Consider the following 21,449-nt stretch of genomic DNA (forward strand, 5'->3'; position numbering starts at 1 on the left):
AACTGGGATCAATGAACCTCTTATCCCTTCCATCCATCTGTGACGCAAATGTTGAACAACCTGCATTTCCTTTGGCTTGAGGCCACTATGCATTCAGTTCTATTCACTGGCTGTATTTCCAACTGCTACCAGATCTTGTTATTTACTGGTAATCCAAAGGATCACTTTTTTAAAATCTGTAGCTGAAAAGGTACCTTGAAAATTTTTAAGATAATTAATTTTGAAAAAGGTTTTACCTCCATTAATGGATTGTATTTGTATTTACGGTACATACGTACAGTATATTGCACACCAGACTTCTGGTGTGAAGACATTAATAGGTAATTGGACATTATTGACAGAAAGACATACAGTACTTCTGGATACTACAGTAATTTACAGCTACTTTTCCAATAATTTGTTTAAAATGTATGCTTTAGTTGATAGAAATTGTCACGGATGTTGGAAGGGACGAACCGTAGAATGGCAGGAGAGCGAAAAGCCCGGGCTCAGCTTTTCAGGGAATGCCGTATAGAAACCTATGCCCTCAGGTAGTGGATGTGGGGCGACCTGGTGCTAGGCGGGTTTCAGGACATCCGAACGTCAATGCTGAGCAAAGGCAGAATGAAAGGCCCGGAAATATATAGCCCCAGAGAGAGAGACACCGGAAGGACAGCAAAGAACCGGAAATGAGAGACAGGACAGAGAAGGAGCGCCCTCTGGCTACAAATGGCGTGACAGAAACTATCTTAAGCTAGCACTGAATGTTATTTTTTTATTGTGATGTAAGATATGCACCAGGTTATTACTAAATTCAATGATCAAGACTAATACTGTAGGTCCTTTCCAGAAATCTGTATTCTTCCATTGGACAAAAAAGAAACTTAAAATAATATATAGATGAAGTAAACCTGCATTTACCTGAAATGTTTCAACCAAGACCTACTAACTTTTAAGTAATAATTAAGAAACATTTTTTAACTTATTTTAGGTCCGTGCTACACAAAACCAAAGAGTACAAGAAATTTCTCAAAACGGTTATAGAAACCCTAGTGCCTTTTTATTTCTGTCTAAACAATAGTTATTGTATTACCTATAGATGACTAACTGTGCTCAGATTAATGTAACAGTCTTTTAAACAGGTCCTAATGTGTGTCACAGGAAATGGAGTCAGAAGACAGTCAATCCATCGAGAAGACGGACCATATTAATTTAACAATTCTTGAAATGTGATTGAATGATATATTATCTGTTTAGTATGAAGCAGTATGATAGACAAGCTAGTTTACTTTGAAGCAGAAACTCATTAGGAGTTGCTAAAGGTCTGATTTCTACACAGTAGGACTTGGCAGAGCTTCTAAGATCAAGACCTTTGAATGCCTAATGTGGGATTGACGTCTTAAAACCCACCAAAACTACTGAAATATTGCAGGTGTCAGTGATACAACACCATCATCTCATTGCATCAAAGGGACTTGTTGTATAATGATATTGTTGGTCATGCACTGTCACAGTGCCCTTGGATTCCAGTAATGATCTAAAATATTAGAATGTTCACTAGAAATAATACACATTTCAGGGGATATTAATATTTTGATCAAGCAGTTCATTTGTATTGCTACAAAAAACGTTATTGTGACTCTTGTTCATTGTTCCGTCTTTTAATTTAAATGACTTTAACAGTCATATGCTTTCCAAAGCACTAAAAGTCTTCATATAGACTCTCGACTCACTCACAGGGATCTCCCTCATTCCCTGTCAGACTAGTCTCAAGTGTGCTTGACTGGTCACATTTCTCTTTTTTGAAAGTCTTCAAGCACTTGTCTAGTCTCTTAATACACAGGGTCACATCTTCTTTGGTGATTCCAATGGCAGAAGCAGCATTGAGGTAAGGGCATGGGTAGTCGTTGGCATGAGACATGAATCCCTTGAAAGTATACCCGCTCACTGTTTGTTCAGTCCCGCGTGGAACGACCCTGAAACACAGAGACAACGTTGAGGCGGGGGAGTTTTCATCACAAACAAAAAAGAAAAACAATCGAGATGATCAGATATGCAGAGAGACACATAAAATAAAGGTTGACTACCCAAATAAAGCAGGATTTGATGCAATATGGTATTAGTGCACCTTAATCGACTTGAAGTCTGAAATTTTATACATGATAATTTACCATGAATACTCTACAAGACAAATGTGAGACAGTCATATTCAAAGGAAAGAATTTATATATACTGTATGCAATTTCTGTTGAAAAGTGTGAAAAAAAGATACTCTACTCTTCACTATTATCCACGCAATTATATTACATAACTACTCTAAACCACTACAAAAATCTTCACATACCGATAATAAGACTTACAGTAAGACAAAGGCGAACATACAGTACTACAAAATCCAAACCATGTGTTATTTTGCTAACCACAAATAAAAATTCAGATCTGAAAGATTTCACACACTGCCTCCTCTGTTAATGCCCAATGGCTTCTGTGTCATGGAAAGCATTCCTTTACTAAATAATAAAGAATTTAGGTCAACAGTGTAAGCGTGGTAGTGCAAGTGTCAGTATGTGTACTGTAACGCATAGCAGGGACCGCAGCTGCCGGGCTGACGGGAGATTTCCCTTTAGCTCAACTGGCTGGGTCCCTGTTGAGTGATGCCGGAGGCCCGGGTTCGAGTCCCCGACGGTGGGGGGCCGACCTGAGGTGGCAGCAGCCAGGGCGTATACCCACGTGAACCCCGGAGCATTACAGTACTGTATGTGGCAGTTTTTTGTAATGTTATGGCTGATTTTGAATTAGGTTCCAATTACAAGTACAATCTATTTCCCAATGTGAATTTTATTTTACCTCTCTTAAACTACATCAAATGAGTCAACCTGTACAGTATGTTTTGTGTTCTTCTGGTTTATTTATCATCCTGAAACATCACAAGACATCTAGAAAAGGGCCTAGTCAAAAACCGTGAACACATTCCAAGTGTGGATTCTCTTTCCTGAAATAAGAAGAGCAGATAAAACCATTTTGACTGTAATAACAGTTACAAAATAAAATAAAGAAAATCGATTGCAAAAGCCTAAGTTAATTTGTAAATTGATGTGCATTTTAAAGAATGACTTCATTGCTATGCTAATGGACACTATCCTCTTGTTCTGTTAGCAGATCTCTAACTCTTCTCTTAAAAATCTGATTAGAGTACTATAGCAATGGAGTCATTAAAGTAGAGACGGATATCAAGTAGCATTATAAACTGAGAAGGCACGAAAACAGGATTATAAATGTTAAATTTAAAGTCAGTGTAAAAGGCCTCAGGCTAGCCTTTGAGAACTACAGTGTCTTCTAATTTTCATTCAACTTCAACTTTAATTAGAGAATTTGTATGTGAGATATTTTTGCACGATACACAGACTTTGACTAAATAATGATTTAAAGAAGCAAATTTGTGGAACCGTGACTCTTAAGAACTAAAACACCATACTTTAGCATCAGATCAGGATTTCGTCATTAAGAGTAATGTTTTTGTGGAAAAATCACAAAGAGTGATTTATAATGGTGAAAGTAAAAGTAGAAAAAAGGGAATTGTGACAAAAACAGACCTCTATTTTCTAAGCCTTGTGCTTGTGGATTTCATTCCTGGTGTTTGTGAAGGGACATTTTGTTTTTAAACAGTTCAGAGTCCCCCTTACCATGAGAGTTAATAGAGCTGGGAGTACAGTGCATTTCACCAACAAAATACAAATGCTGTGATCAAGAGCCAGCATTGATTTGCCGGATATTAGACTCCAATTACAGAACTGCTGATTGCAAGAAGTCAATTATTTTCCTTTCCAGTGCTTACGACAGGCAGTCTGGATTCTGAGGGCTTACCTGGCTCCGGACACTTGTCTAGTGAACAGCATTGACCCCAGCTGGGTTACAGCTCTGTCATTCTGCTTCTCTAGGTTGCAGAGTGACATGGCTAAAGGAATTAAAAGGAAGAATGCAAGGGTTTTAACAGGCCAAGACTGAATGCCCATTTACAATATCCCAAACCTTCATGACAAGAAATTAAAATAACATTCTTAATTAATTTTTAATTCTTTATCCATACGAGTTTCATCATTTTGTGCTAATCATTACAGAAGTGCAACTATCCAGGAACTCAAATTTGTACTTAATCCAAATTAAGTTGTATGGTCACATTTGATTTGGGAGTGAATTAATTCCCATTTGTTTTTGTTGTTTTTTTGTTGTTGTCACAGATATCTGTCCTAGACATCAGATCTGTGAGATCATCCACAAACAGAAGTCTTGAAGACTGGAAGTTTTTGAGGGGCTTTCAAATTTTCCTCTTGGATGTGAGCCAACAACCACACCTTTTACCTTCTAGATGATGGACAACACATAAAAGATGAGGTGTGCTACCGATTTTTTATAATCATTACTAAAGTTGCTGAGATCAATAATTTGTACCTTAGATATTTGGACAAATCTCTGACTTTGGAAATTTTGCAACTGTCTTATAATCTATGTTAAAGAAAATGTATTACAGCAAGAAATGTGAGGATTTTATTAGAAATTATAGCAGTTTACTAATATTTGTAATAACACATTTGTTAGCATACAGTATAAGTTAAATATTAGGTGGGCTAACCACTGTAAGTAAACAACTGTTGGAGTTGTATGTTTAATGCATGTACAATTAGGTTTAAATGACACAATCACAAGTGGTGATACAAATATTGTCTTAATTATTATAACCTAATATTTAACGATTGCTCATTATGTAAAATAAACAACCATATGTCTGTGCTTCAATGTAAAATCTTCAAGCTTCTTAGAAGCTCAAGAAATGAGCATAATAAAGTCAAAAACACTAAAGAAATAAAATGGTAAAATTTTCATTTATATAGAAATAAACTGGACAGAAAATGGTACATGACAGTGTTTGAGAATATTATTTAAATATTTAATTTGGTTCATTAGTTTACCAGGAAAGACATACCCAAAGAAATGGGGTTGTGAGATGTTTCCAGCAGCCTTTCTCCATGTGTCTCTGCAAGTTTTTTCAACTCCTCAGCCAGATTGGTGTACATTTCCTAGAAGCAATAAAATTGAATTTCTAAAAATAGCACTACAACAGCCGTTTTTTTTTCCTTCCCCTGCAGTACTGGCAGTTTATTGCCAATTTAGCAATTCCATCCCTCCAGGAAGTCATGTTATTTTCCTATCCAGATAACTTGCTGAATACAAAAATGGAAAAAAATAAACTGTGTTAACTCTTCACTCGATCTGATCAATTTAAGACAAACTGTAAAAAAAAATCAGGATTAAAGACTTTAAATGGATGCAACTCCTTCTTTTTAAATATCAAAGATTAAAGCCTTTCAGACACCCAAAATCAAAACACATCACAGAAACAAAATATAATAACAGTACCAACTTGGGTTATCAAAATAAATCACAATAAATAACAAAAAAATCCAGAGCAAGGGGTTTATCAGCCACAGCCTGGAGGGTACAGAAGTATCCCTGAAACTGGAAATTGGCCATGTTCAATAAGCAGAGCACTACAGAAAATGAGGTAACATTTTTCATTTTTATTAATTTGGTGAGCATTCAATGTTAGCTAGCAGTCTATAAAACTGCTTCTTAACCTTGCTTCCTTCCTGGGAACAGTATGTTCTCAGCAAAAGAGGGGGTTAACATTAAGCTTCCAGTGTTTTGAAAAAATAGACGCATAATAATATTTTACACTTTCCTATAATTTGTTTTAAATTTATCCTGCAGGTACAAAGTGGCCTGGATTAGGGAGTCCGCACAGCAAATAAATAATAAATCTGGTCCAGATTAACATTTTTTACATGACTTTTGGGCAATCCTTCATAAGCCTTCCACTCACTGCAAGCACTCACAGCTGACTGCTCTACCCCTGGACAGCAGGCCAGTTCACAGCTGGGTGTCAAAAAAAGGGACAACTAAGAAATGCAGATTAGTTTAACAAACCTGAACAGCAAATCTCTGAAAGGTTGTGAAGCATGTGGAAAAGACCCGTGTGAACAAAAGGAGAACAAGCAACCACCACACATACACTTGAGACCAGAATTGAACCCAGAACACTGGAGATGTGAGGTAGCAGTGTTTACCACCACTTTACTGTTCACTCATAAACTACTTTCTTTCATTTGCATCACCCTACATTTAACAACACTGTCCTTACCCTGTTCAATAAGGGCTAATTTTCTAATGTTTAAATTATAATATTCAGATAGAGAGAAGGAACTGACAATTGATATAAGAAATTCTGGAATCCAAACCAAGAGCTTACCAATTGGCAAAGTCAACCCGATTAACTACTTAATGCCCAACAATTAAATACCTGCATTGAATATATAAGAGAAAGTTAACAAGGAGTGCACTGAGGACAGAAAATAGGAGGTTCACCTTAACACAAAGAGTTGTGGGTGTCTGAATAAATAGAGCCAGTCATGTTCAATAAACAGGTCTCAACATTATGTGCTTTAACAAAACAAAATCAAAAGAAAAAAGGTAAATGTCAGAATATACACAAGGTAAGATAGTCAATACTTAGGATCTTTTCAATGCTTAGCAGTTAAAAGGTACAGGACCAGCCAAAATATACTGTAGCTCCGAATTTCATAAATGCATGAAATGTGGCCTGCGCTTCTTGCCTGGAAATGGTTAAAGTTCCAGTTCGCTGGCACTTCTCCAGAACAGGAGGCACAATGCTGCTCAGTTGAAAAATGCTAGAACTGAAATGGCTGGAGCATGAAGGAATCAAAACTGCAAAACCGAGGGATTCAGCTTAATTATTAAATATTACAGCAGTTAACATTTAAGCACCTCTGAAACTGAAACAGGAGATTTTATTTGAAAAACAAAACACTATTGCTGTTCAGAATTTCTATTTTCTGAGTTTTATTCAATGATACACATGCATAGTTTCCCTTTTCCTTTCAACTGTCACACTGCATTGCACCCAGGTAAATTCCATGGAGCTAACGGTACCAAAAATATCACTACTTCACTACAGTACAGTATATGAGTAACAACTTTCATTTCCTTTTTCATCCTTTACACAAAACACATTTTGTATTTTTACCAAGGTAAGAATGTCACTGTTACAGGCTTCAAATTAATAACCACATTTAAGTTTTCTGTGGGAAAACAAGGCCACCAACCATTACTCACCAGAAAAGCAGGAACATTTTACTATGTAAATACAGTAAGTGAATATTTTGAAATGTTATAGAACACCACTCTAGTCTTCAAAAGCAATTGTTTAACCTATCCATTCCATTGTTACTAAATAAAATATTAATGTTTTGCCACACAGAAATCAATCTGCCTCAATCATCTGGGATTATGCAATGGAGTGGGATTTCCTTTACAAGGGTCTATGAATCCCACAAGCCTCAAGATTATGTCCTGCTAATATGGGCCTGTTTAAGTCAAGTCTATGCACAATTTGGTTCAAAACCATTAAATAAAAACATTCAATCTCACCTCAGAAGAAAATTCACAAAAATCCTATTACTAGTACAATCTTTGATAAGGTTGACTGCAGAATGGGTTTTATGTTCTAAATAGTCTACTGCTGTGGTGTATGTAGAATCTAATTATATTTTTCACTTTAATAAATTTGAATAGCAAAAGTATCTTTTCTTTGAATTTGGAACAGCCATGGTCTCTCAATTTTGTGTACAATCCATCATCATCTCTTATTAAAGGCTGCAGCAACCCAGAGCAGATCACTAAAGTACAGGGCGCAAGGCAGGACATCACCCAGAAGAGGGCGCCAATTGCAGGAGATGCTTATACAGTACACACACACTGGGAAATTTAATAATAATAATTATTATTATTATTATTATTATAATTGCTTACAGTTATATGGCGCTTTTCTGGACACTCCACTCAAAGCGCTTTACAGGTAATGGGTATCCCCTCCACCACCACCAATGTGCAGCATCCACCTGGATGATGCGACGGCAGCCATAGTGCGCCAGAACGCTCACCACGCATCAGCTATCAGTGGGGAGGAGACCAGAGAGTAATGTAGCCAATTCATAGAGGGGGATTATTAGGAGGCCATGATTGGTAAGGGCCAATGGAAAAATTGGCCAGGATGCTGGGGTTTTAGACACACTAACCTAGCCAGCCTGGCTTTGGAAGGTGGGAGGAAAGGGGAGCACCAAAAAAACATGGACACGTGGACATGGGGAGAACATGCAAACTACACACAGCAGACACCCCAGAATCAAATCCAGGATCCAGAGCAGTGATGCTAGCTGCCAGATCACCTTGCCATGACACTGCAGCATATAGACATTATTACACTCACACAACCCAAACTGGATGTACTGTAAGTTCATAATTTGGTGTTGCAACAGCAGTTTTTTTATTGTTGAGGAGCATAAAGACCCGCAGACAAGATCCTCAGACAAGTAGCTACATAATAAAGGATACAAATGAAAGGAAGCATTTAATCTTATTTATTGTAAGTTCTCGTCTTACACTGTTTTATCAGACGAAGCCAGCATATCAACTTCAACAACACAGCTGGGTAGCATGTTCCAGTCTCACACAACCCTTTGTGTAAAAAGTGCCTCCTTTCTTACTTTTAAATGCACTTCAACAGTTTCCACTTGTGCCCTGTGGTTTTCTATGAATTCTGAAACAGTCCATTAGAACAACCTTTGAAGATTCAGAGGACATGAATCAGATCCTCTCGTTATTGCCCGTGTCAAAGACTAAAAAGATTCAGTTCCTTCTGCCCATCAATACAGGAGATTCCACAGTTTGCATCCGGACACTGCTCTCCAAACTTATCCTAAAGCGGCAATATCTTTTCCTAACATGGTAACTAAAACTGCACTACAACATTCTAATGAGGCCTTAGTAGTGCATTGTATACTTTTAACATAACATGCCTTGATTTAAATTCTACAAATGTAACTATAAAGCCAAAAACGTTTCTAGTCTTCCTTACATTGTCGAGAAGATGGAAATGTAGTGCATTTCATTTTCTAGCTTCTTCCAGTTCAGTGTTTCTCATTTTCATTCTTGTCTGCATGAAAAGCATTTAGTTTTTTGACATACTGTAGGTTCCACAGCTCCACACAGCAGAATCTCTGTCCACTGGAGGACCAGCGGTTGCAGCAAATGCTATGAGAACCCCTGGTCAAGTACTGCTCACCCAACCCAAGCGACACTCAGTTATTGTCTCCCACAACAAAGAGAATCCTGTTCACAGCAGAGTAAAGGCATGGTCTCTGGCTCAAACCTGGATACTTGGAGCAAAGGTATCAATCTGGTTTGACATTAGTGCCTTACTGGCAGAGCCACTCTGGAGCCTAACCTTATTTATTATAAAAGTCAGTTACTCTCAAATGAAGGAAATGGTTTGAGCCCTGTCTTATGATATTGCTTAGTGAATGGAAGAGTTAATGTGAGGCAGCTGTTTTCAATCTTTCTTAAGTATACCTTCTTCCTTATTTTGACACGCTTAAGCTCTTGAGCGCTCATTAAATTGCACCCATAAGCATAAACCAATTAGGACATTTCAGTGGCTTGCACTGTGCAATGAGTAGCTGTCACAAAGCCTTCATGTTAAAACATCCATATGAAAAACAGAACATTTTAAGACTTGAATTGATCAAGTGTCTAACGAGAGTGAAAGTTTTTCCTGACCATTATTAGGTCTTACCTTCCTTTGCTTAAGTAGCTTCTTGTAGCCATTAGCTCCCAGTGTGAGCAAAGTGATTAGGACATCCAGAGAGGGAGAAGCTGATGCTCTGCCTGAGTACAAAGAAAATCAATTTAATCTCAGACATGTGATATTCGCACTGCTGACAGTAAAGCTACATGGCTTAGTGGATATTTTTTACTATAGAGTAAAGCGCAAAGGGGGTATCTTATACCAGAGAATGCAGCAATTATTGACAACTTTTGGAAACCAAAACTGTGCTTTCTAACAATTCACTTCACCTACATTTCTCTCATGTGAAAAACCCTTACAAAAACCTATTACTTTTCTTGTCTGTTTTTATTGAAGAACCAGATCATATACTGTACATGGTAGTAAAGGAATAAGCCAACTACACCTTTATTACATCTTAACTACAATATTTCCAGACAGCATATAGTCTTGACCTAACAGGACAGACTAAAACAAGATTAGATTGTTTAAACTAAACTTCAAGCATTTTACTGCAGATATCTGACTCTGGACTGGGGTCATTGCACCTGATCTGGTTTGAGGGGATTTTCAACAGACACCTGCTGTTGTGCGTAACACCTCAGGAATAGCTGAAAGGGATAACATCAAGAACAGCCACTGGACCATAATAATAATAATAATTATAATAATAATAATAATTAATAATTGCTTACACGTATATAGTGCTTTTCTGGACACTCCACTCAAAGCACTTTACAGGTAATGGGGACTCCCCACCACCAGCACCAATGTACAGCATCCACCTGGATGATGCAACGGCAGCCTTAGTGCGCCAGAATGCTCACCACACATCAGCTATCAGTGGGGAGGAGAGCAGAGTAATGAAGCCAATTCAAGACGGGGATTATTAGGAGGACATGATTGGCAAGGGCCAATGGGAAATTTGGCCAGGACACCGGGGTTACACTCCTACTCTTTTCGAGAAACGCCCTGGGATTTTTAATGACCACAAAGAGTCAGGACCTCGGTTTTACGTCTCATCCGAAGGACGGCGCCTGTTTTACAGTATAGTGTCCCCATCACTATACTGGGGCATTAGGACCCACATAGACTGCAGGATGAGCGCCCCCTGCTGGCCCCACTAACACCGCTTCCAGCAGAACCTTAGTTCTCATCCAGGTACTGACCAGGCTCACACCTGCTTAGCTTCAGTGGGCTGCCAGTTGTGAGCTGCAGAGTGATATGTCTGCTGGTGATAAGTAGAATTCAGACTCTTTAACACCCAATCATGGCTAAAACATGTCTGAATCTGTACTATAAAACCCTTTGTAACACTGTTGGCACTGTGGAAAACGCACCTTCGGTGTGTCTCCTTCAGTGTTCTCTGCAAGTGGTTATTTTCATTAAACTCGTCTCAGACTTTCACTGGCTTGCACTGTGACTCCTTGCATCCCCACATTACTGAATGGAAACACTACCACTCAACAGAAATATACTGCATCATAGCTGGAAATATTATTCGTTACAATTTTCACCTAAGTGTGCACCCAATGTGCTCTGCAGGGGTGAACAAACACAGATATTGAGAGGGAGTCTATATGTTTTACATAAGCTGAAGTTTAAAATGAAGTCATTTGTTGCTGTAACACATGTAGAAATTTTGTTTGGAAGTTTCTTACCGCAAGAATATACTGTAGATGGCAAATACACAGGGAGGACAAATTAAAAAAATGAAAGTAGGATTGTTGAATTAATTATGAATAAAAATCTTAAGTCATATGCAGCATGGCTTTAAAGAAGTGCATTGCTCAATAAAAAACATATTGACAGAAATAATTTTAATGTTTGCCAGGACTTCAGATTTCATCAATATTTTCTCTTCGAAAGGATGCTTACATCTTAACGCAAACCTGTTCAAAATTTCACTGCCTTTTAAGTAAGACAGTGCCGACACTGAAATCCTAATTTTGAATTTCCTGATATTTGTCTGACTGATAATCCATATGCATACCAGGATACATGCGACTGATGTCCTGGATAAAAGAATCATCAAAGCCAGCAATGATTGCTCCACCAACAGGGACCATGAAGTTTTTGTCCAGACTCTGGACAAATGCATCTATTCTTCCAACACGTGCACCCTGAATGCAAAGATAGACAAATTACCATGACACATGAATGTTCAGCTTCAAACAAAAGTGTTTCTTGCCATTTGCCCTTCTATATAAAAACGTGCAATTGCACTGCGAGGAATGCCTCCAAAAAGTTGAATGTGAAAGCTTTTGTGATATCAGCACAGCACAGTACTTTACCAACTGAGTCATCTAGTCAAACACAGATTTGCAGATCTATTTCAAGTAGGCAGCTGCGTCAGCATGCGTAGGCTGCAAAGGAACAAGTAAAGATTTATTCCATGCTGAAGAGAGAAAAAAAGAAACACAATATTTCGGCTGTGGAGCCTATTTCAGGTTCGTCACACCGAAAGAAGGCTCCACCGCCAAAACGTTGTGTTCTCCGTTTAGCACAGAATAAATCTTTACTTGTTCCTATGCAGATCTATTATATTCATGGAACTATTCATAACATTGTTAAAGTATTACACTTTAATTTCCCTCTTAGAGGTATAGATAGTGGACAGAAAATGGAAACACCTGGGTAAAAGAGACCCAAAGGGCATAGAAATCAAGGGCTTTAACACAGGTGTGGTTCATGCATTTATTAAATTAATAACATCCCAGCATGCCCAGGGTCATGTACTGTATAATTATGGGCAGCGTAGCTTGAAGAGGACGCTTCGGTGACTTTGAAAGAGAGGTGATTGTTGGAGGATATTTGGCAGAAGCTCCAATGAACAAAAAAAATCAACTGGCTGATCTCTCATGGTAGTGGTGTTTAAGGTGATGTCTCTCCCTCAAGAGTTCCATTTTGGCATCAGAAGCAATGGGCAACAGTGGGTGGAAGTGCATCCTCTTGGGCTGTGACATCTGTACATTAATTGGAAGTGCAAGCCAAAACAGGCGAGCAAAAGCAGATCAAGAGACTACAAATTTCAACTTAGGGCAGGAGCAAACGGTTTCATCAGACAGTTTTGGGTTGCATGCACCAGCTATTCATCACACCTAACAATGCACATTTGCAAGTCCAGTAGTGCAAAGACAACAGGTAATGGATTACTAAGCAGTGATGAAATGTAATATGAGTCAGTCTTTACCGTAAGATTAGTGAACACGTGGCACCAACCTAAAGAACTCTACAATAACCTTATTGCTTGGCTCCAACAATGAAGGCTTCTGGTGGTTCACCAATGCTATGGGGCACATTTCCTTAGACTGGGTGCAGCCATTGCCTTACAAGGTAAGGTCAGTGCTAATCACTGCTTAGTAAGACCCCCACCTCAGTGTTGCAGCATTCCTTTACTGCCAGAAGAGGTGTCTTCCAGGATGACAAAGTCCCTTATAGAGCATGTGTGGTCACTCAGTAGTTTGATGATCATGAGACTAATGTTCATATGTCACGGCCTTCTCACTTAGAGAAACTGAACCCAATGGAGTATTTATGGGATACTGTGGAATGATGCCTGAGACAGCGTTTTCCACCTCTTCGACCATTAAATGACTTTCTCATGCAAGAACGGTCCTGACGCCATCCTGCAGAATTCCAGCAGCTATTGTTGTACTGCAGCTAGTTGAAGCTGACAGGCAGGAATCCAACTGAAGGGATTCGGTGGCTTTCGGGAGCTGGCGGAGGAAGCTGAGGTTGTAGGCATTCGGGACTTGCCGGAGATAGCCAAGGATGAACGGGGAAGAAGCAGAGTTATGATGGACAGAGGGAAAGAATGTGGAATTGGCAGACTGGCAGGCGGTAGCGGGAAGACGCCACCGGAACAGTGCTGGTCGGACACGGCTTCAGACAGATGCAGATCTCAAGTCTCAGGTTTCCAGGTCTTGGAATCCTAAGGCTTTTCTGGTTTTTGAACTGAAGCGTCTCTTGGCACAGGGCTGAATGTAGCCCTGCCAAGAAAAGCTCAAATGTCAGAGCACTGTTACAGTGGCATTATGGGGATTATATAGAAAAACCTGGATGGATAATAGAAAGATTGAATAGAAGATTGATAAAGTGAGGGGAAAACTGACAAACAGCCTAAATGGATGGATGTGATGGATGTGATCGCTGGTGGGAATGCTGTGGTATCCCAGGGCAACCACGGGCTGCAAGCACCATCAGCCTGGGTGTGACAGCTATAAACCACTCCGTACTGGCAACGTGGTGGCCAAATGCATTGTTAAGTGACTTTCCATTGATACTTTCAATTTGTATCCAGTATCTGCAGGACCCCATCTTCATTAGAAGGAATAGAGAAAAACTTAAATAGCAATTTGCATTTGTAAAAAACAATGAGAAACATACTATTTGATATTTAACATATGATTCATTAAACTATGACGGGTAATCTTCAGTCCAGTCACATGTTTACATCTGCTTTAATGTTTAAGATTCTGAGAGATGCATGGTGTGAAATGAGTTTATTTCCACACTGATATACTGATGAGGTCAGTGGTGTACACCATCTGGTTAGAATGCCACATTATAAATTATAAGTCATTTTAGATTTTGAAATACACACACCTGACCTTACCTGCTGAATAAGATGCATGCATTTTGAAGACTGCACTCCATAAGCATTGTTGACTATGTGTGGTATATTGTACTTTGCACACATCACAGCTAGCTCTTCCAGTCTGCAAAATTAAGAGCACAGCACACTTTGCAATAGATAACAGAGCAATTATGGTGCACACATCACAGCTAGCTATTCCAGTCTGCAACATTAAGAGCACAGCACACTTTGCAATAGATAACAGAGCAATTATGGTAGCACTAAGGCACTTACAGATTCACACATCTTCTCAAGGAAATTATTTTTCCAACTATGCTCTCTGTCATCCCAAAACATATATGTCATTTCACCATCCAGTGTGGTCAAACAACATCTTTGTAAAAATGCAAAAAGACCAAACAATTGGGGCTGCAGTGGAGAAATGTGAAAAGGCCCGTCTCTGTAGAATTCTTGGACTCCTATTCCTGGAAGATCTCAGAAGCCAAAGATTATCGTTTCTGATTATCTTTCACACTTTCCATCAACTCGCAATGAAAGAGCAATTCATTTTTAAATAATTCAATTTAATAAAAAATGTCAGAGTTTCACACTGCTCTCTCACATTTATATTAATCTGTACACTCTCTCGCCTGCTGTGCTCAGTCCTGCATGTCCTTCATTATATCCCTACATTTCTCCTACTTCTCTCACACACCTGAAGAAGGCCCAACAACCAAAACTTTGTGTTCCCTCGTAGTGCTGTTGCTGTGCTAACCTGCTAATGGACTAGGGGACTATTATTTAAATACGCAGGTAATTCCAGGGCCAGCAGAACTATCTGGAATGTTTCTACAACCCTTTATCTACTTTTAATTCGTCTTGTATTAAAGAGCAGAAAAATGGGACAAAGTACCTGTCAGGAACACGAGGTGCAAAACAGGAGGTTGTGGAGTGAATGCAGAGAATATTTTCAGCTCCAAGCTCCTGTATCTTACTCTCTATAGTCTGCAAATCAGTGCGCAGTTCATCTCCTTCCAGCAAGTTCTCAACGACAACAGGTTCAAATCCTGGAACACATCGGAAAATTCACAAAACGTAACCAGTCTACAGATTTGACAAAAACGCATGATTCACGTTACAAAAAAATTCACAACCTAAAATATGTTAAGTATAAGTGTCATGGGTCTCTTTGTTACTTTCAATACTGCACCCATTACTGAGAGAGCCAGTTAATAGCCTTTTCCTTCACTTTCTCGATTTCTCTGGCCTCTGTATTCAGCTCCTTATTAAAAATAAAGGACAAGACCTGAAACCAAAAATTCCATAAGGATTTAGCAGTACTTCACCTGCAGTTATCATTGATTTGAAACAGGACTTCTGGTCAATCCGCGGCCAGATTATGTACTTTGCTTTTGGTCTTTTATGCCTCAGTGTCAGGAAGCAAAGGGTTAAGCTCATTCCAGTAGCCATAGGAACCACAAAGCAACTAGAGACAGTTCGTACTCCTGGAATTGAACAACAAACATATTGGTAAATTATTCACACACTGACCATTCATACAGCTTGGTTTCAGAAAGAAAAACATTAACTGCATAAAAGCTCTAATCTTTGATGTTCTCCTGAAGATTATATCTTTAGATGACTGCTTTAGAAATAACTGAGATCTCTTTACAGAGATTATGGGAAGTAGATGCCCATGCTGTCCATAAGTTAGTTTTTTATTATTTTGACCCTCTTAATTATAGCAATGCTGAGTGAAAACTGAATGAAAACAGTATTACACATTCACAATCACAATTTTCAAACACATTCAGCACAAAATGCTATTCTGAGGCTTAAGGTGAAGGAGATAACAAAAAGTAGCCTTTTAATCACCAAAAATGTTCTAATAGCATTCAGATGCATTTCTCACTTTCTTCTTACGCACAGATTTTACTAACTCCTAAATACAAAAGTAAGAAAACTGAACGTACCTGCTACCTTTAAAATGTCCAACACTACTGAATTTGTCAACTTGTTGAGCAGGCTAGATCCAGCAGCTTTTGGCTGGATGGCAGCAATATCCCCCGATCGGCCAATTCCATGGATCAACCTGAACAACAACATCCGTGTTGAGCTAACCAAGTGCTGATGTGTTTAAAAATAATTACAGGCAAAAAGCTTGAATCATATTTATGTGGACATTATTGCTTTTATGCTCATTTTGTTTTATATACAGATTGAATTACCACAAAAGTTGTTCATCAAGACAGCATTTAGCAGAAAAAATATGAAAGTCAATGTTTAAATGTTATTTTCTATATCTGTAATAAATATAATTTTTATAACTACATTTTAAACAGCAGACCTACTGTACTGCTGTAAAGGGGAGTGCCAGACCCCGTGGTATTTAATATGGTCCATTTAAAACCTGACTCGAGAATCCAAGAGGATATGGCATCACACAGGCCTAGGAATCTCAATCATGTGATTTAAAACTATGAACTCACTGCCAGTTAAGGCTTGTTGTGTCTTCCACAGTCACAAACAAATAGAGCGTGAATGGAATTTTCTGTTTGCATCAGTTTTAAAAACAGTCATGAGTGCATTAAAGCTGTGCTCTCTCAAGCTAGAGTCTCAGTCTCTTCATATCACTGTCTGGCAGTGACATGTTTGTTTTGCAAAAATAAGCCTGACACAAATAGTGCTTGCACCTGTTCCAAAGAAGTATTTAGAATTTATTTTGAATTACAGATTGAAAAGGTATCTTCAAAAATGTATCTAGTTATCAAAAACAAAGTCACATGTGTTTGCTCCCTAGAAAACTGCAAAAATATTTTTCTTACAAAGTTAAGACTACCTTTTCACTGTTTCCAATTTTTGGTTCAGGTTCCAACATCCTGCTTGGAATATTTGTCTCACTAAAATTAATGTGGACAAGCATGTGAATCCAGAGGGATCTGGACAATTTGGGTGTGTGCCTAAATTAGCAGCCAACTCCAGTTCTAAAAAATTATGGAAGCAGATATTGTGGAGAGGGGAGTGTAATATAAAATTTAACCACCTACTGTAGTTTTTTTGATTTACGGAAACACGTCAGCATCTTACTCTACAACAGTTACCTTAGTTTCTAGCCAGTTACCATTATCTACAGGATTTCCAACTAATGGAGTACAGACCCAAGGACAAGCTTTGGGTACTTTAGCACAGTTTTACTAGACACAGAATTAAACAATTTTGCTACAAAAAAAGAAATCTGCCCTTTAGAGTAAGAAGCAACAGGCTAAAGGCATAAATGTTCCAATGTTTGTCCACAGACCCAAATGTCAAGTGAAGAAAGAATTGGGTTGTAACTCAAAACACAGATCCACCATATTGTTGTCGACTCTGTGACAGCAACAGTAGGCCTGTAGCAACTCACACCACACTCTCTGTAGGTCTTTTGCAATAAAAGATTCTGCTAAATAACTCATACTCCACTGCAAAACCAGGTCTGAACAGAGCATTGCTCTGGGAGGTTTATTTGATTGTGAATTCCAAAGTCCATTTTCACTCCAAGGGAAAGGCATTAATTTTGCTGCCAGAACTGCAATCACCTCTTGAACAACGATAAAAAAATGATCTATCACATGCATCAAGCACTGAGCTACACTGTTAATATAAGAGTATATACATTTTTAATGCAATACTCTGTATATAGTTTTCATTGGATTATGTCATACAGTATGTACTGGTTGCCTGCTTTGTTATATATTATTCACTGAAAGTGATGTCTGCATATTTAATACCTTATTGTCTTTCTATTCTGTATTGCTTGATAATATTGATAATAATAATAATAATAATAATAATAATAATGTAATGATAATAGTTCAGGTGGGTAGCTAGGATCACACATTCTCCCTTCTCTTAACGACAGACTACTGTTCTTTTAAATTTTCTCCATCCATTGGAAGTTTCATTTCACACCTCTCTGCACCCATTCTGACTTCACACCTCCTGATTGGCCTCTCTTTCTGTCCCCTGCTCCCGCCTCTCACTCCTCCCCTCTCCCAACCTTTGTTCTCTCGCTACTTTACCTTTGCCTACTGCCCTGTCTCTCTCACACCTGAAGAAGGCTCCACGGCCGAAACGTTGCGTTCTCTTTCTTCTTTTTTTCAGCATGGAATAAACCTATTACTTGTTCCTATGTAATGATTATGTTGCTTAATTAGCCCTATACAATTTCTTGCATTAGGAATTCGTCTTTTCGCATACCCCAGCTTGCTCTCCATGAGACACAGACACACAGACAGGGAGAGAAGCTTGGGGTCAGAGCGCAGGGTCAGCCATTGTACGGCGCCCCTGGAGCAGTTGGGGTTAAGGGTCTTGCTCAGGGTCCCAATGGAGTAGGATTCCTCTGCCGGCTGCGGGATTTGAACCTTCCAGTCACAGATTCTTAGCCACAGAGCCACCGCTCCGCCCAAAACTGACATGTTCCCATACCGGGAGTCGAACCCGGGCCGCCTGGGTGAAAACCAGGAATCCTAACCGCTTGATAACCAAGATCATGCTTTTTTAGCGTGAAGTGCAATATTACCTGCTCAGGTGTGAGCTTTCAGAGTCAAGACATGCCCAGAGCTTACCTGTAATGTCTTCGGGCCACCAGACCGGATGCAACTCTTCCTTCTCTTTCTCCAACCCCACAGTTTCCAAGAAAGTTGTTACTGTCCATAACCGCAAGCTCATTGAGAAAGAGCTCAATAGTGCTTTCACTCCATCCATCTTCAGGACACTTTCCCTTAATTGGACAAAAGGGAAAGCATTTCAAATGTCTATTTCAAAATATTTATGGCAAAAAATTAAGTTAATAAAACATTTCTTATTCTTTTATTCTTTTGTGAAGTTATTTATTTGGAAAGCCCATTTAACAGTATTTGCACTGTGGTTCACACAAGTTTTTAGTGTCTTGTTTAGGGCCAGTTTTCCCAAAATATGATATTTTAGAGGAAATGAAGCCGTTCAGAGAAACTAAATTAAAATAAGAACACAGTAGTTTTTGGCAATATCCAATAACATTCCTCAAATTGCCTAATTGTTTTCTTTCTTTTCAACCCTGAGAGTGTATGTGGCATTGAAAAGAAGAAAAAAAACATTCAATTCACAGGTCCACCAAGAAAAACATCTCCCACGACTGTACAAGCACTGTCTCTAACAGACAAAGATAGACAGTGGTTGATTATTTGAAATAAGAGTTCTACTCTGTACAAAAAGGCTAAAAAGGTGATCATTTGTTATATTGTATTAGATATGCGTCTGCAGAAATGCTACTCTACGGCATTTGATTTTTCTAAAAAGCTGGAAGAAGGACGGATTTTAAGAAAAGCTTAATAAGGACACAATAAACATCATATAAAATTCATAATACGGCATTACCTGTTCGAGTAGCAGTCGTATCAGCTGCTCGTGGCCACGTCGCGCCTGCGCACCCTGGCGTATGTAAGAGGAGGATACGATCTTTTCACTGATGCTAAAGTTTTCACTATTCATTCTTGTAGCAGCTGTTCAGAAAAAAGCATAACATATATATATATATATCAATGAGAATAAGATAGCACCTTTCAGGTAAGGGTGCATATACAGTATACTAGAGAATTCACATGTATTTCCTATTCTGCAGTCTTACATTTGACTGTATTTTACACTAAAACTTTACGTAGCTGCATAAAGGATTACTAAAAACACACAAAGGAACACATTCATTATACTGGAACAAAACTCTGAACTCATCACTTAACAAATTCTAATTCTGGATTTACACCATGATTTCAGACACTCCTCAAGCACCCGTTTGCGTCTTTCCTTTACGCTTCCTTGTCCAATGCGTCACCTTGATGCTTTGATTGCTGAATCAGCGTGAAAGGTCCTCGTACTACACCGTACAAAAATCTCTGTCCAAACAGCAAAGACGTCTGCAAACAGTCAACACGAACACGTGAAAACAAAAGTGAGCTTTTGAAGTCGCACAAAATAGTCGTCAGAGGGCTTTGAAACGTTCTGTACTTCCTTACTCAGGAGGGCGCAGAGAGTGAACGGAGAAATCGCTTTAAGCCTTTATCATGACTCAGCACATTTAATGCAGTGTGTAAACTAGTGAATAATTGTGAGTTCAACAAACAAAACTATAACCCGTTGTACTATGTTAGATTATTATTATTATTATTATTATTATTATTATTATTATTATTATTATTATTATTATTATTATTATTCGAGCTGTTTCCTCATGGATAGTGATTTCGTATTATATAACGTTTGCTAAACAAACGTTATGGACGTTTACTACAGAACAGAACTAGTTTCCAGTTACATGCAGTTTTGTGCGACGTCATTTTTATTTATTAGAATATGTATATAAATAAATTGTATTTCGTTATAACAGTTATTGTGGAAAGAAATACAAAGTTGTTTATATATCGAGGTCGCTAGGTTTTTTTTACAGAGATAATATACAGGCGGTTACAAAGCACACCAATACATGTAAATAAACTTACCACTAATATAACTTTTTGAAAACAACCGTTTCTCTTTTATTCTTCATCAAGAGTGCAGACAAAACTCTCATTGATTGTCGGAAGCTCCCCCTACTGGTTAAACATTAACTCCATCAATGCTGTACTGTGAATTCTATTTCGAGTAAGGAGTTCTGGGTTTGTTAAGGCCACTGGCGAATTGGAAAAACTGATTAATTCGATTCACTAGTTTTTGGGAAATAATCTGATAGACACGTTTTAGTTTTTAGTTTAGTTTAACAGCAACGATTCAATTCAAATGAAACTGTTTTTGTTGTTTTTGTTGTTGTTGTTGTTGTTGTTGTTGTTGTTGTTGTTGTTGTTGTTGTTGTTGTTGTTGTTGTTGTTGTTGTTGTTGTTGTTGTTGTTGTTCAAGGTGTGTTTAACTAGTGTTGTACAATTGACTGAACACAGGACATATTTTCCCTTAGTTAAAGCTAAGGATTGAGTCATATGTATGCAGTGTGTGAAATGGAAAATTCCATCAATTATATAAAGTTACAAATAAGCAGCAATGAAAGATGTTAAACTATGTAAGCGGGAGAGCTGTCTTAACTTTACTTACATAGAAAAATCATAACAGCTAGTGGAAACGATTCCATTGGCCAGTTGCTGCTGGAAGAGGTGTTAGTGGGACCAATAGAGAGTGTGGGTCCTAATGCCC

The 21,449-nt window shown here is 38.4% G+C and overlaps 1 protein-coding gene across 7 annotated transcripts; it reads right to left on the reverse strand.

The window, feature by feature from the left end:
* Window positions 1-1,004: 1,004 nt before the first annotated feature.
* Window positions 1,005-20,890, reverse strand: sepsecs (Sep (O-phosphoserine) tRNA:Sec (selenocysteine) tRNA synthase). Of its 7 annotated transcripts, none has more exons than XM_088625754.1 (13): window positions 20,768-20,890; window positions 20,104-20,185; window positions 19,650-19,774; window positions 18,860-19,014; window positions 16,229-16,347; window positions 15,602-15,760; window positions 15,169-15,322; window positions 14,295-14,397; window positions 11,670-11,799; window positions 9,686-9,777; window positions 4,961-5,054; window positions 3,844-3,934; window positions 1,005-1,955 (listed from the first exon to the last, which is right to left on the reverse strand). In XM_088625754.1, the coding sequence occupies exons 3-13, from the start codon at window positions 19,761-19,763 to the stop codon at window positions 1,709-1,711; spliced, it is 1,458 nt and encodes a 485-aa protein (XP_088481880.1). In that variant the 5' UTR covers window positions 19,764-19,774; window positions 20,104-20,185; window positions 20,768-20,890; the 3' UTR covers window positions 1,005-1,708. The 7 variants fall into 7 exon arrangements, 6 of the variants coding, with proteins under 6 accessions (XP_088481880.1, XP_088481921.1, XP_088481908.1 ...); XM_088625795.1 differs by lacking the exon at window positions 20,768-20,890 and adding an exon at window positions 5,962-6,007 and having other exon boundaries at window positions 9,687-9,777; window positions 20,104-20,330; XR_015935422.1 differs by lacking the exon at window positions 20,768-20,890 and adding an exon at window positions 2,827-2,971 and having other exon boundaries at window positions 1,819-1,955; window positions 20,104-20,329.
* Between the last annotated feature and the right edge of the window lie 559 nt (window positions 20,891-21,449).

Source organism: Lepisosteus platostomus, chromosome 1 (genome assembly GCF_059453375.1).
Source record: "Lepisosteus platostomus isolate fLepPlt1 chromosome 1, fLepPlt1.hap1, whole genome shotgun sequence".
Lineage (NCBI taxonomy): Eukaryota > Metazoa > Chordata > Actinopteri > Semionotiformes > Lepisosteidae > Lepisosteus > Lepisosteus platostomus.

Coding starts and splice junctions, on each gene's coding strand:
- sepsecs (XM_088625795.1), bottom strand. CDS start 19,763: ATGAATAGTGAAAACTTTAGCATCAGTGAAAAGATCGTATCCTCCTCT. Junction 19,015..19,649: donor TACGACTGCTACTCGAACAG/GTAATGCCGTAT, acceptor TGTCCAATTAAG/GGAAAGTGTCCTGAAGATGG. Junction 14,398..15,168: donor GCACCTCGTGTTCCTGACAG/GTACTTTGTCCC, acceptor TTAATTTTGCAG/ACTGGAAGAGCTAGCTGTGA.